General features: G+C 43.0%; 1 protein-coding gene across 4 annotated transcripts in view; it reads left to right on the top strand.

The window, feature by feature from the left end:
• The first annotated feature begins 3725 nt into the window (after positions 1-3725).
• LOC306925276 (protein argonaute-3) overlaps positions 3726-16339 on the top strand; it is a 60347-nt gene continuing 47733 nt past the window's right edge. For all 4 annotated transcript variants that reach the window (XM_079504004.1, XM_079504002.1, XM_079504003.1 and 1 more), the window contains exon 1: positions 3726-4524. In XM_079504004.1, coding sequence (XP_079360130.1) covers positions 4503-4524 — 22 coding nt within the window. In that variant the 5' untranslated portion in view covers positions 3726-4502. The remainder of the gene's footprint in view (positions 4525-16339) is intronic.

Here is a 16339-nt window from a genome sequence, read left to right as displayed (position 1 = left end):
AGGGCACTGTGGGGACAGTCTGATTTCCACCTCAGTTGCCCTTAAAGCGCCTCAAATTCTATCTGATGGGTAGAGCCCCTTTGAGCCGAAAGGGATCCTATGATGATGTAAATCAGTTTAGTTTGATTTTTAATCATGTTTATTAACTTGCATAATCAAAATGCCTTTGTACACCGTTTTTCTGATCCTTCATTGTGTCCAAGGTGATTTGTATATATAAATATATATTAACCTGTTATGTATTTTTGGCTCACCGGTAGCGGGGCCTTTTTCACAGTTGGGGCCAGTGTTACAATACTCCCCCCACTCTGTGTTTAAGATTTCAGCCTGGTGGGGAAAGTCCCGGCACCGCTGAATTCAGATGCAGTTTTCTTCTCTCACTGAAGCCACCAAGCACCTTGCTAAGAAGGGGGACAAAACAGGAGTCACCCTAGAAACGCATCATGTGGACACAGGAGAGTCCGCTCCTCTCCGCCCAGCCTCACTGACTAAGCAATATGAAGCCACTGAACAAGAACAGTCCCTGTCATAGCACTTCCCAATAGATTTGAATGAAAGGACATAGAAGCAACTTATTTTGGCTCTGTGTATGTAATAGTATGGGGACTCTGTTGGGGGGGGTTATTTTTTAAAGAAAATAAATTTGTTTTTTATTACTCTTTGTTTTTTGTTTAATTTAAGGGTAGGTAGGTGGGTGGATGGATGGATACTGGATAGATAGACAGACCTTTATCCCACAAGGGAAATTCGGTCACAAATAGATAAGAGATGCAATATATATATATAGATATATATATATGCACACACACACACACACACACACACACACACACACACACACACACCTGTATACTGTACTATAATCAGTATAATGTATGTATACTACATACACAAAGAGTAAGACTTGGGAATACTTAAGGGTATTCAATATTTGATTTGAGTGTCCTAAAACATTACGTGGTTCTCAACCTTTTCAGGCCGTGGCCCGTGACCCCCCAAAATAGTCATATTTGAACTGGGGACAAGCACTTGGAATTGTTGGAGTTGAGACATTTAGTTTGACTCGGTTACACAGATATAGATTGTGAAAATAGCAGATCTACAAGCTCACAAGCTTCGACTATTTTCACTATTTTTGCCTCATCATTTGGCCAATGTTTGACCATGTTATATTGTTTGTTGATTACTTCTGAATTCTGATACAGACTAGTATCAGTATGTCTTTTTTGGTTGTAGGTATAAAAAAGATCTGAACTGTGATGCTGTTAATGACAGGATGGTAATAGATCAGGACACCGTCTGTAAAGTGTTCAAAACCATACAGACCGATAAAGCAACAGGGCCAGACGGAATGCATGCTTTCCTGTTGAAAACGTGTGCTGAGGAATTAGCCCCAGCCTGGCACAGGCTTTTTCAGCTGTCACTAGACTCACATACAGTGCCTGAGATTTGGAGAAAATCAGTGATAGTCCCAATCCCGAAGAAAGCATGTCCACTAGAGAATAACGATTATAGGCCTGTGGCTATAACGTCTAATGTAGTAAAATCACTGGAGAGGATCCTGACAGAGGAACTCCGAAAGGAGGTAGGACCTCGACTAGACCAGTATCAATTTGCATATTCTAAGAAACGCAGTACATGCGATGCAATATCTACAGTAACTCATCTCACTTTGAAACACCTGGAGAGTAAGGTAGCATACACCAGATTACTTTTTATAGACTTCAGCTCGGCTTTTAATACTATACATCCAGACATTCTGTTGTGTAAATTAGCTCAGTTAAATGTGAACCCCTTTATAATAAAATGGTATTTTTCTTTTCTCTCTAGGAGACCACAGAGGGTGAGATTTAACTCTGTGTTCTCAGAGGAGACACTGTGTAGTACAGGGGTGCCCCAAGGAACAGTCAGTTCCTCTTTTCTGTTTACCTTGTATACGGACGACTGTGTCAGCTCACATCCAAAGTACAGATCGATGAGGACCTGAGCTGCATGGCACACGCATGTTACAACACTGTGTTCTAAGATACACCAGCGTCTACACTTTCTCAGAAGACTTAGGCTCTTTGGAGTCAGTGTAAATATCATGTTGACCTTTTACAGAGCTAGTATAGAGTCAATCCTAAAATACGGTGTGTCCAGCTGGTTTGGCAATCTAACTGTGAAGTACAAATCTCAAATAAGTAGGCTAGCAAACATGGCTGGGAAGATCATGGGCATGTCCACCCCCCCCCCCCCCCCCCCCCCCCATCACTCCCCAGGCCATCTTTGAACAAGCAGTGTTGAGACAAGTTCGGAATATTGTATCTGACCCTTTGCATGTGTTGTACCGAGAGTACGAGCTAATGCCATCCGGTAGGAGGTATAGAACTCCACGGTATAGAACTCTTTTGTTCCCCTGTCAATCAAAATGCTCAATCAGAGATTGCCGAATGCACTTTACTGACTCAGAGATTCAGGGATTGCCAAAAACACTTATTGACTAGTTGCACTTTATCAAGGGAATGTGTGCAATATCTCTGTTTTGTGTATGTTGAGTGTTTCATGGTGTTTTTCCTTTTCGTATGTGAACGTGTCTGTTATTTGTATGCAGCTGTGACTCTGTCTCCCCAAGGGAGACAAATAAAGACAACCTTGAACCTTGAACCTTGATCTTAAAAGTCCTTACATTGTCACTTTACTTTCCCACAGGTTGAGAATCACTGTCCTACAATGCTGATGGGTCTAAAACAGGAGTGGCATTCATTATCTACTTAACTTAACTTTCAAATGTTGATTCATGACAATGTGAGACTGTGCATCAGAAGTTCAACAGACAATCATGGAGTTACATTTGAAAACATACTTTATTAATGAATTGATTAATTTGTGGACAAACCAGGGCAAGCCAGAAGGTAAAGCTCTCTGTCTACCGAGCAATCTTCGTTCCTACTCTCACCTATGATCATGAAGTGTGGGTCATGACCAAAAGAATAAGGTTGCGAATACAAGCGGCCAAAATGAGTTTTCTTCAACGGGTGGCTGGCATCTCCCTTAGAGATAGGGTGAGAAGTTCAGTCACGCGAGAGAGACTCGGAGTAGAGTCGCTGCTTCTTCGCCTGGAAAGGAGCCAGCTTAGGTGGTTCGGGCATCTGGTTAGGATGCCTCTCAGGCGTCTCCCTAGGGAGGTCCTCGAGGCACGTCCCACGGGAGGAGACCCCGGGGCAGACCAAGGTGCTGTTGGAGGAAACACATCGACTCACTGGCCTTAGAACGTCTCGGGATCCCCCAGGAGGAAGTCACTAATGTTGCTCTGGAGAGGGAAGTCTGGAACTCTCTGGTGGAGCTGTTGCCCCCGCGACCTGACTACGGATAAGCGGTTGAAGATGGATGGATGGATGGATGAACCAGGGCAAACCTAGATGTGTGCATATTTGAGCCTCATGCTTGGCTCATGGGCAGGTGACCTTCTTGAATCTTACCTTGGCCCAAGCAACAAATTGCACCACATATGGTGTAGGCCTGCTGAGTCAGTGTATTGTTTCATAAAGTGCTTAGCTTGCCTTTGGGGCTCAACTAAAATTGTTTGCGTATACTTTTGTACTTTTTTATATATATATTAAAAAAAAATCTGATGTAAATCGGCTATTGTTTTTGTTACCGTCGTACGATGGAGTACAACTTAAGCATTAAAAAAAGAGGCGGAGTTGATGCTTGTGACGTACGATGACTGAGCCCACCTCTTCCTGCCGGTGTCAGAAAGGCAACTTCACCATATTAGCTGGCTGCCTGGAGCCCCGCACAGTTGATCTGTCACCCAGGGGCTGAAAAATCTTGACACTACCGGTGGAAAAACAAGCCGGAGTTGACAGCCCTCAAATCTGACACAGCGACCAATAACGTTAACCACGAAAGACGACGCCGCAGAAATCCGCTGCAACAGCTGTGTTAAAAGTGGCCATCTTCTGACTGAATTTTACAACTATCCAGCAGCCTTTTTAGCCAAGCCGGCTAGTTAATTATCATAGCTAACCAATCTTATCTGCTTCTTGTGGACATTCTCGCCGCCGTGGGGGCCTCGGAAATCGCGTAGGAATGAATCTGAAGTCAAAAGGAGCTGATGATATTATGATATCTTGACAGCTTGTGTTGTTTGCTCTGTCCAGTACTTTGTCAAAGCCTGGGTACAGCGCCAGCTAACGCGGCTAGCGACTGTTTGCCCAGCAGCGACGTTGATCAACCAGGTTCCGTGGCAGTGACATCTGATTGGATACTTGCCCTGGACCGGGGTCTACAAACGGGGACACCAAAAAGACCCCCCCCCCCCCCGGCCTAACGGACTCTCCGGGGACGGCGGAGGGGAGGAGAAGGGGCCTTTTGACAGCCCTCTCGGGGAGGGAGGGAGGGAGGGGAGTCGCAGCGGAGCGAAGGCGCTGCACACCCCGGGCCGAGCGGAGACGGAGTCCCCCAGCCAGCGATTGACAACTGTGATCCGGGTAGTGAACCGGGCAGGGACCTCATGAATGGAAATCGGAACTACAGCAGGTAAATTTTACCTGTCGGTCGGCTTGTTTACCAACTGTTGACAAAAATACGTCTTTGAGTAGAAAAGTCAAAACGACTAAAGCTGGCAAGCTGTCATTGTCACGAATCACGATTGATTATTTTGTAACATGGCACTGGCAGGCTTTTGGGCAGGTGTGGAATAATAATATGCATCTTCATGTCTCAGGTGTGTTTGACTTTGACATGTTTGACTTTGACATCTACCAGGTGCTCTTTGTTTAGCTGTAACCAAGCAGTGAGTTTACTTTTGAGCAAGCATGACTAACGAGTAACGAACATTCTCGTGCTCAATATGTGACGTGACAGTTCTTGCTGTTTTGTTAACTTTTTGTTTAATTTTCCATTAAAAGCTTCAGCATCCCCCAGGTCTGGTGTAGGTTACTACACCTACCTCCTGGTGCTGTGGTCGAACTTGAGCACAATCATCTACATTTTCTTTAAACACCCTACCTGCGTTGGTATTTCATGGTGTTCGTTTCATGGTCAATGTAAGTTAATTAGTGAAGTGAATTTCACAATTAAGCTGAATTAGATGCTGAATATCTTAATTACATATTGAATGATGATATTAGTTGTCAGGAGAAGAGATGGAGACGGGATTCTCTTGTGCTTGCAAATAATCAGAACAAGATTTCCAAAATAGGACATGGATCAACAAACAACCTGAGGTTTACACTGAATAGTTAATTACAAAAACACGTAGACACTAGACAATATATGCATATGCATTTCAAATCCATGTCCTTGAAAACCCATAAAATGACATTTCAAAACTTGAAGAATATTGATTAACCATCCTGTACACAGACTTGCATGATATTCAGAAAAAAACATCTGCATATGCATATGTTTAACAGCCATAATTAAAAAATAAATAAATAATTAAACTTGGAAATGAAGCTGACTATTTTGAAAATGATGATAAATAAGATTAACTTGTTTCATTTCAGAACTGTACAAATATGTTTCCTTTTGAGAACTGTCCACAAAATATGAAGTTGTTAATTAAAAAAAATACTGGGAGTTTAAAGTATTGAAATATACTTTAGCACTACTAATATAGTCAATAGAGGAATAGAACAAGCAAGTGGCCAGGGTAGAGTTGGTATCAATGTAAGCAATCTGATAGCCCCTTTCGGGACCCTCTGTTACCTTTTCTGTATTTTGGACAGGTACCGCCGTGAGTGCCGTCCAAAATACAGCAATCTGACTAATTTCTCAGTCAACCAAGCATATTAGGGGATGGCCATAGTGAGCACTGCCCCTTTGCCCTCTTTGACTGAGATGCCCCTCTAGATAAAATAAATAAGTGATAATCATAATTTTATTTTAACAATTATTTTTGCTCTTGCTGCTGCTATTATTGTAATGATAATAATGAAATCCCACTTATTATAAAACCTAAATGTCAGGTGATAGGGCAATGACAGGAGAGAGGAGTATCTGCCCTAGTGTCACATGACACTACTATAGCTGCCTGGATTGATGGAGCAAACTGAGTGATTGCAGTGTGAGTGATGCCAGACTGTCTTCATTGAGCTAAATGAAATGATAATAACATGTACTGTACAGTTGCTAAAGCAAAGCAATATAGGTTAATGTAACACGCTTGTTGCCTTAGCTTACATTACATTACCTTACATTTTGCTTCATATTGGCATCATATTTATTGCCCCATATTAGCTATGCTACATTCTGGGACCCATCATCCCTCTTCCGATGGTGTCTTTGTTTCCATTCCTACTAACAACAAACTCTACATGGTGTAATGTGAGTTGCCGACAGATTCAGCTGCGGAGCTCTGAATCTGTCTTGAGAGATTAGCTATGCTAATCTTTAACTATAACTTTAACTATCTAAAGACAATTAAGTGTGCATTCAGTCTGTGGCGGTTCAGAGCTTGACTGCTCAATCGTGTTTTCTGGCAAAGATGGAGCTGCATTTTCTAATGGAATAATTCAATTTCCGAAGAAAGGATTTTATTTAGATTTTATAATTCATGGTGTTAAAATGTGAAGAGACTAGCTAGCCTAGTTTCCATTTAGCAGCTTCTTCGTTGTGATGACTAATGGGATACTTTCACCTGAATGGATGAAAACATGCATAAAAACATTAAAATCTAAAGTACCCTCTGTGAAAGAAGGAGAACACAAATATTTAACATAATTAAATGATATGAACAATTTTTATATTTAAATGATTACTGCTACCATGGTATTAAATGAATTTCATGAGAATCAACCAATTGACCCCAAGCTGAACTCAATATAGTCGAGCGTGTTCCCAGGTATGGTGTAGGTTTGTAGGCCAGGCTTTTCAGAATGTCATCCTCATTATGTGCATATTATGATTATTCAGATTTTAGGCATCTGCCTGATGCTTCTACTCAGAGCAGCTTATGGTAAGTGAGCAGGTAAGAGGATTAGTGTCATGATTCTTAGGTGCACTTTAAATTAATATGTCTGTTGATTGGAAGATGTTTTGCTGTTACTGGTGGGCATTAAAAAAGAAAATACATTTCGGTCCGTCTATCCACCAAGCCACAAAGTCGGATGCTTAACATCAACTAGTCAGGCAAATTCCTTTCCAGAAGCTGGAGATGAAAAGCCTGAGCCTAACACACTGGCGGCAAAAGTGTCTCCCTGTCGATTGTAGTGGCAGTTACACTGTCTCGCCTGGCTTTGTCTGAACTAACGGAAGCGTTCCACTTATGCAACCATACACTGGATGGCATGTACCTCTGCTGAACAGCTAGCGACATGTGATACGCAAAACTGTTCACCTTCACCCTTCCCTCCTCCCCAGAGGAGTTCTCTCTGCCAGCTAACTGACTGACAGAGTGACCTCTGAGCCCCTCTCAGGTGTGACAGTTCCCAGGGTTGGTAACAGAACAGGAGGGATTTGTGTTTGTGTGTGTGTGTGTGTGTGTGTGTGTGTGTGTGTGTGTGTGTGTGTGTGTGTGTGTGTGTGTGTGTGTGTGTGTGTGTGTGTGTGTGTGTGTGTGTGTGTGTGTGTGTGTGTGTGTGTGTGTGTGTGTGTGTGTGTGTGTGTGTGTGTGTGTGTGTGTGTGTGTGTGTGTGTGTGTGTGTGTGTGTGTGTGTGTGTGTGTCATTTGCAAGGCTCTTATAACATTTAATCAGAATGAGGCATACTTTGTCATACAATGTTGTCACTAGACGAAAAAACATTTTCACGCGACAAAGCATGACTTTTGGCTCTAGTCTGTCATGCTGTTTGTGTGTTTGCCGGTAAATGTGCATCTCCAACCGCCAAAAGTTTACCGCCTTGAGTGAATGATTGAATGGGGGCCCTGCCTCTGTCAGTCAAGTCAGTCAGTGCTTCAGAGAGCGGCGTGAGAAAATGCAAATGGATCACACAGCCCGCTAACACTAAAGGCCCTTCCACACCAGAAAAGATTGCAACAGACTTGGCATTTATAATCGGCACGAACCAGTCTGCCGATGAAACATTCTTTTTGCCCACGCTGGTTTGCAGTGTTGCCAGTTCTGCTTATTTTAAGCAACTTTGGGCTGGTTTTCCTGTAAAATAGCGTAAATATTCATAGTTGCGCGTTGCCTTATTGGGCTTGTTTCTGAAGTGTAGTTGCTTATTTGTGCTTGCTTTTCATGACACTTTTTTTGAAAATAGCTGATGTAATAGGGCTCAAGTGGTGAAACTGGTTGCTTGCAGAAGGGCAACCTCTGTGTATATCACAATGAAAACACAACTGGTAGCTTTTTTGCGCTAGCTTTGCTTTGGAGTTGATCGATTGGTAAAGGAATTGAGAGTTGAGAAGAGATTGAGAATATGGTATCTAGTTCACACTACACCAGTAGTGAGCCCTGAAACATGACGAGCAGAGCAGACTAGATGTCCACTCTACAGTGGAGTATAATTAGTAAATTGCCCCCTCATCACTACAACATGGATAGCGACGGCTCGAGGTCGGCAACCGACCGAACTTCCTCGGTTCGGTCGGTTGCCGATGTGTCGGGAAGCCGATATCGAGGGCAAGCTCCCGACGCTTTCAAACTGGCCGACAGCGACAGCCGACCGCCTGTGCTGTCTGGAGCTGCCTTAACGGCCACTCTTCATACTAGTATAGTAGCAGTCTGACCAGCATGCATGCAGATTGGAACCTACTCTTCTTTATTCTGGTGAGATTAGCACTATAGGGTTAAAATGAGTGTTGGGGCTTTTGAGCCCTAGGAAAATCTAATCCATTTTGATGTGCTAACTCTGTGGTATTAGGATCTCTTGCTGACAAATACCGTAGTTCAATACTGAATGTTTGTAGCTATCTAGCCAAGTTGCTGGGCACAACTTTCATGTAAAGACCTTTTCCCAAATTATACGGTAACCTTAGATCTTATTATCATTACCCTTAACCTTGAATGAAGTGAAGACACACATTTTAATACATTTGTTCATAATGAAATAGATTTTTGGCCTCATGGCCCAGCCAGAAAGTGAACATGAATCTACAGTACAGTCACTGTCCGTCACTGTGGCATTTAGTGTCCAGCCAGAGTTTATTTTATGCCAGTCATATGAGGATAACCCAAATGAGTGATCCTTTCTCCCAGCTGGGCAGTTTGGTTGAGTAACCCACGTTCAACAGTGCATGAAGACAGGTGCTTCCTGTCATAATGGATATGCTGCCTGTGGTTGCAACCATTGTGCACCTACACTTGGGTTGTAAAGCTGTGGGAATTTGGGGAAATATTGAAGAAACTCTCCCAACATGTTACTTTGACAAGTAGCTCCTATGCTGATGATTGATTTAAAGCTTCCCTCTGTAACTTTCATGTCCTGTCCCAGATGCGAACCCGGGTCTGCTGCACAACGGCTGACATTTCTACTGCTGAACTTATAGAGCCCATCTGCTTGCTCTGGGGAGATATTTAATTTTGACCATCAGTCAGTACCATTTTACAACCAGTCGTGTCAAACCAGACAAACAGGATATTTGTAGATTAATTACTAATAATAATATTCACCAACTAGATGAAGTGCCCCTCAGAGCACAGGTCTCCACCTTTTCACATTGGCCTATCAGTCAGTACCATTTTACAACCAGTCGTGTCAAACCAGACAAACAGGATATTTGTAGATTAATTACTAATAATAATATTCACCAACTAGATGAAGTGCCCCTCAGAGCACAGGTCTCCACCTTTTCACATTGGCCTATCAGTCAGTACCATTTTACAACCAGTCGTGTCAAACCAGACAAACAGGATATTTGTAGATTAATTACTAATAATAATATTCACCAACTAGATGAAGTGCCCCTCAGAGCACAGGTCTCCACCAGGGCAGGTCAGGTTGTGGCCTCCTGGTGGCGCTATAATAGGCCAATGTGAAAAGGGGGACATTTCTTCTTACGCCTTGGATGGCAATTGGATGATTTGAGGCATTTGGTTCCAAAAATGTGTTTTGCAAAAATCCACCTGTTGGTGGCGCTATAACAGGCCAATGTGAAAAGCGTGGGATATATTCCTCAGCCTAGTAGGAAAGTCTGTGAAAGATTTCACGTAAATTGCACGCTGCGTTCATGATTTGAGACATTTTGTTCCAAAAATGTGTTTAGCAAAAATCCACCTGTTGGTGGCGCTATAACAGGCCAATGTGAAAAGGGTGGGTTATATTCCTCAACCTAGTAGGAAAGTCTGTGATAGATTTCACGTAAATTGCATGCTACGTTCATGATTTGAGGCTTTTTGTTCAAAACGGGGCCAATCCTGCAAACTGCAAATCAAGCCAATGTTAGCCAATTAGGATGGAATATGAAATATTGGACAGTTCCGGCTTGGACACATGACTATAGAGATAGTGTGTAACGATTTGCGGGATTTTTGGACAGAATCTGGAGGAGTAATATAAAAAAAATGTTTTTCAAAAGTCGGCCTCCTGGTGGTGCTATAACAGGCCGTTCTGGAAAATTTGGGGCAGAGGTTCATCGTTGGCATCCAGGGAGTGTGTGTGCAAAATTTGGCATCGACCAGCTTAACGGTGCCAGAGATTAGCTGTTAACAGATGGATGGACGGACGGACGCACACACACGGACGGATGGATGGACACACCGACTGAGTGCAAAACATACTCTCTCCCCAGGCCTTCGGCCTGGTGGAGACAATTATTTTTAAATAGTAGAGCTTAAGTGCACAAGGTGTGTTTTAACTTTTTATACTTATTCAGAAAAAATGCACATAAAGTTCACAAAGACCTGCACACCGTCTGCACTTACAATACGAACACTTTATTTATAACGTTTCGGTCAAAGACCTTCTTCAGGCATGTTTGTGCACTATATGCACATTTTTCTCGGAATACATTGAGCCCTGCCTATGCACCCATCTCAGAGCCTATCATGTGTGCAATGTGCACTTTGTTGCCTAACGTTTTCACATGCATTGCATTATCAAGCAAATGTTTTGGAAATAAATGGCTGTTAACCTCCTTTTACTGTTTTACAACTATCTGAGATACACACACGCATGCACTGCACACACAGGTGGGTATTCCTGGGAGGAATAAATGCCACTGCCACTTAATAATACGGGGCCCCAAACCTGTCACACTCACACACTACACTTGGTAGCCAGGTACAGTGTAGGATGTATGTGTCTGAACAAGATGAGTCGGCTTGCTATGAATTAAATATAGCAATGGTGGTGAGATAGGTTCAAGTGGCACTCCTTACATGAATACATTGTTTTGAATGTCTTTTCTGCTCTTTTGTCAAGCTGATGTCTTACTCCAGTTCTTATCCCCAAATCCCATTATCACACTCACTCAGTTTCTTCCCGCTCTTTTTTTCATTCACAAACAGATGCCCCCTCTTCACCCCTCGCTCTTGTTGCTTTGCTTTCTCCAAAGCCTTTCTTTCCCTGTCTGTGCCTCGGTGGGGAACTTTGACTTTTCTGCCGTTCTTCCAGTAGGGTGGCTCTGTGTGGTGAACGCCTTGAGCTTAGAGTAGACAACTTGATTTGCAGTCTCCTCGTATAATTCTTGGCTCATTGAAGCAGCCCAGTGACAATAGACACCCCACCCCCCAAGTCCCCAGTCTCCCGTAAGGCTGACTCTGGCATATTGTGGCAGGTTTCTATGGAGAGTGAAGTTTGCCGTTGGTCTTTTGGGCTTGTTGTAGCAGACTGCTACAGTTGTCAATTTTTTTTTCTAAAAGGAAAGCGGGAACCTCTCTTAACCCCTCCCCCCCCCCCCCCCCTCCTCCCCTACACACACACACACACACGCACACACTTACTTAATTTATTGTTGTTTAAAAATTTCCCGCCACTGAGTCTTTGTATAGCTCTACTGTCTAGTCTAGTGAGAGTAAAGATCATTAAATAAAAATATTTTGTATTTCTATTCTATGTAATGGCAGGGTAGGGCAATGAATATAGTGCTTTAAACTATTTTTTGTTTGTTTTGACAAAGAAATCTCACTTAAACCTACCTTTAATCCAATCCAATCCTGTTTTATTGTATTTTGGTTTTTTTCTTGATTCACTTAAGTTCAAACCTATTGCGTTCCGTCAGGATAGGCTGGAATGGCTTAGGGTTGACGACAGAGTACAGCATCTTGCAATGGGTCTGGTCTACAAGATACGCTACAACACCAAGATACCCATGTACCTGTCTAAATACTTTGTTAATGTCAACTAAGTCCATTCTCACAACACCAGAGGGAGTGCAACAAGCCACGTCAACGGATTCGGCTCAAACAACAATTTCAGCGGAGCCTCCCTTCCTTCTTGAGGGGCGCCTATATACAGCTTTTGTCCCCACAAAATGTCCACGACACAAACAAAAAAATGAAATGCCATTGACGATGACGGAAAAATGTATGTCATCTTGTCACCACACGTCTCATATTTGCCATCGACAATGAAATGAGAAAAAGGTCAAATGTCCACCAAATATGACGTAAATTTGTGACAACAGGCATTCAGTATTTTTTCAGTCCTATGCCACTAAAATGTGGAACGCCCTACAGCTATTAAGAAATGTGAATCCCTTGACTCCTTCAAAACCACTCTCAAAGAGCACCTACGGGCGGTTGCAATTCGAAACTAGCCCACGTAAAAAAATAAAATCACACCCGTGTAAAGTGAGGGGCGCTCTTATCCTCATACAACATCCTAAATCATCTCATTCTGACAATCCCGTCTTCAATTATCTGCCCTCACTTTTATCTTCAATATGTACTTTATCTTCAATATGTACTATGTGCTCAGCTAATCAAATCATCGGTATGGGGTGATCAGCCAATCACAAGCCAATGTTTGTGTTTACACAAACCCGGAAAGCTGGGCATAGCCCCCCCCCTTCCCTATACTGTAGGTTTTTCCCTTTTTAACTTTCAAAGAAGTGTATATCTGTACATCTTTAAATGTTCTGATGATTTGAAAATGGAGTACCCTGATGTAAACAAGGCTTTTTGGTTTTGTCCTTTAAAGTAGCAGTTTTTGTATTGATTTGTGCTTTCGTTTGAAATGTACCCATTCTACATACTGTGAAATAGAAATTTCAATCAATCATTCAGCCCTTTTGTCTTCGCCAGGCCGTCAGACTGGGAGGTGAAGACCCTGTATGTCTGTCTGCACATCTGTCTGTGTGAGTTTGAACAGCTCATCTTAGGCACTGCTGGACTAATCGGTGTGAAACTTTCCATGCACATGATTGCTACGTCATATAAGTAATATTTTTCAGATTCCATTACGATTGGTTAAAAAGTTTGCGGGAGGATTTTGCAACTCCTGAACGCAGCCTCAAATTTGAATCGCACATTTTCAATTCCACCGATGTGCCAACATTTTTACAAATTCACAATTTGTTGTACCAAATTAAGTACAAATGACAATGGCCATCCAACAGGGTCTTGATATTCCATACCGTTTGCCTGTAATTGGCTAAAGATTGGCAGAACTGATACAGCCCTCGGTAGGTCACCCAGCCTGGCAAAAACACGTGGAATGCCCTTTTCTAGTCTATGCTGTCTTTTGAAACATTGTGCCCATACTAGTGGAACTAAGAAAACATCAGCCAACCTTAGTTTCAAACACCAAGATGGGCTGTGTTTTCTCCAAAGGGCTACAAAGTGTGACCCTGTGGCCTCGAAAGGAATGTCCCTATTCATCTTCCTTAACAAGTCTTAATTAAAACAGTTCATTGTTTGCGTGCAAGACGGAGGCAGCACTGACTGTGGCAGTGTGGCTTCAGCACATGCTGTTGGAGTGCATGAGCTGATGGCCTGCTGATGTGGGTGGGCTTCTTCGAAGCCAGGCAACGACTGAGGGGGAGGACGTGATACAGAAGCGCTTTGTGGGAGGGGGAGGAAGGCCGTGGAAGAGGAGGAGGAAGGCCATGGACTGATGTGTCAGTGAATATGGAGGCCACACCAGGCTAATATCTCCCTTCCCTTCCAGGGGTTTGTTTGTTAGGGGCACCACGAGGGGCACCATGAGGGAGGGGTGATTTAGAAGACAGGAAGTGAAGGAGAGCGAGCAGACATTTTTGTTGTGGTTGTTTTGTTTTCCACTGTAAAATATTTTACGTGTGCGAATATTAACCTTCTGAAGAGTTAAATTAACACCAAATGTTTTACTGTGCAGACAGAATTCAGTGTGTTCTCTTTTAATCATCAGGGAGAAATATTCAAAACAATTATTTCCTTTTGTACCTTATTTCTCATACTCTTGTGATTAATATGGTATAATATTATATGTTCTTTTGTGACTACTAGAGCTCTATCAGTGAAGGACACAACACGATATATTGCCATCTCAGACTTTTTGCATAGAGAACATGTGGGCTGATCTCCGTTGTGTACACACACACACACACACACACACACATACATACACATACACATACACATACACATACACATACACACACACATGAATGAACAGTGGAACACTAACACACCATGTCTCCTAAAGGCAGTCTTTAGGTCTCCTTGGCCATTAATAAGCATACACTTTTTATTCATCCTAACCTCACCCCCACCCCAATGTTCCAATTTCTTCCAAACATGCTGACCCTGCCTGCTAAGACAGAGAGCTCCATTTAACCTACACCAGCAGAATCCTCAAGCAGTTTAATAGAGCATGTGTGTATGTGTGAGTCTGACACACACACACACACACACACACACACACACACACACACACTCACTCTGTCTCGGTTTCTCAGCTTGACTTCTCTTCTGATTGGAAATATTTGCCGTTTTCCGCTGGTTGTCATCATGATCACTGATGTTTCTCATCAACTCACTCTTCTCCCGTCTGTATTCCCTCACCACTTATTTTCATTGCCCCTACTGCTCCTTTCTGTCTTTCTCTCTTCCTCACATACTCTCCCTCATCTCCCCTCTGTCTCTGTGCGTGTCTCTCTCTGTTCCTCAGAGGGATTTAGATATTTTCATGTTGTCGTGACGGACTGGGCTCCCTCTCTGTCAGTCCCCCTCTCACTACCTGGCCGCCAGCTGCTGTTTATCTGTGGCAGTGGCTCCCAAGGGCACCACAGGGGATGCCACTGTGAGACGGATGAGGGAAGCATGAGGGAAGAGAAGAGATTGGCAGTGTGTGTGATGCCTATCAATCCCTTCTCGCCAGTTAACTCTGTGTGTGTTTGTCTGACATATGAGCATGTGAAACCACATCTGTGACGATGCATGTGTGTAAACGCTGTCACACAGTAACGTATGCACACACGCATCCGTGTGTACATATGAGTGTGTGTCTGGGCTGGGCCTGCTGTGACTGACGCCATTGTGCCACACCACTGAGCACTCGCCCTGTTCCCACAGCCTAGGCCTCTCTGGATTAGACACACAACAGCTGTATTGTGTGTGTGTGTGTGCGTGCGTGCGTGCGTGCGTGCGTGCGTGCGTGCGTGCGTGCGTGCGTGCGTGCGTGCGTGCGTGTCTCTCTCTCTCTCTCTGGACGTGTGCACTTGTTGGCAGCGAAGAGAGAGTGAACGAGTTCAGCGTTTGTATATGGGGGTTTAGTGGGGACTGGATGTGGGCCTGGCTTCGTTTTCACTATCCAGATATCCTGGCTCACTGCCCAATGTGTACAGTGGGACTGAGTCAAACCCAAAGTCCCATTGCCAAGGCCATCTAACACAAGTTTGATTTATACAACATATATATATATATTTGTTTTATTTTAATGACATTCTTGGACAACTCCGACTAAGTGAGACCCAAGAACACATACGTTGTTCTTGTTGCCTTTTAAATTCCCAAACAAAACATGTAAATGGAGCTACTGCTAATGTTAAGTAAATTATAGGAAGCTATGACATGTTTCTCTAGTGGTGTCATTGAGCACAACATCCAGGGCTTAAGTGTTGAGGCATCAGCATGTCTGTAAATTATGTCACCAACTCAGCATGATCCAGAACTAATAATAAGAAGGACAACAATCCTCGTCGAATCAGGAAAGCTTCTAAAGTTCTATTTCCACAAGAGTCAAAATAGTACTATGGACGAATAACAGTTTAAGTCCACACTAATTATCCATAATGTATAAATGATGGATAAAGGGTCAGGACAACTAGGCCTTTTCGTGGAGGGGTCAGAATAACATTTGGACTTAAACTGTTATTCTTCTATAGTACTCTGATTATCTTTTGTCAAAATGTTCAACAACCGAGATGCCAACTAACTGTTACAAGTAGGAAGGACTGTTACAAGGAACGTTTTAAATGATTGTATTAACTCTAACTTGGATAACTAAAAATGCAAACAAACTCTGTATTAACCAAGGAAGTTCG

The sequence above is a fragment of the Electrona antarctica genome (assembly GCF_951216825.1).
Source record: "Electrona antarctica genome assembly, chromosome: 6".
Classification (NCBI taxonomy): Eukaryota; Metazoa; Chordata; class Actinopteri; order Myctophiformes; family Myctophidae; genus Electrona; species Electrona antarctica.
Note: the sequence above shows the minus strand (reverse complement) of the source record. Positions and strands in the feature narration are given on the sequence as shown.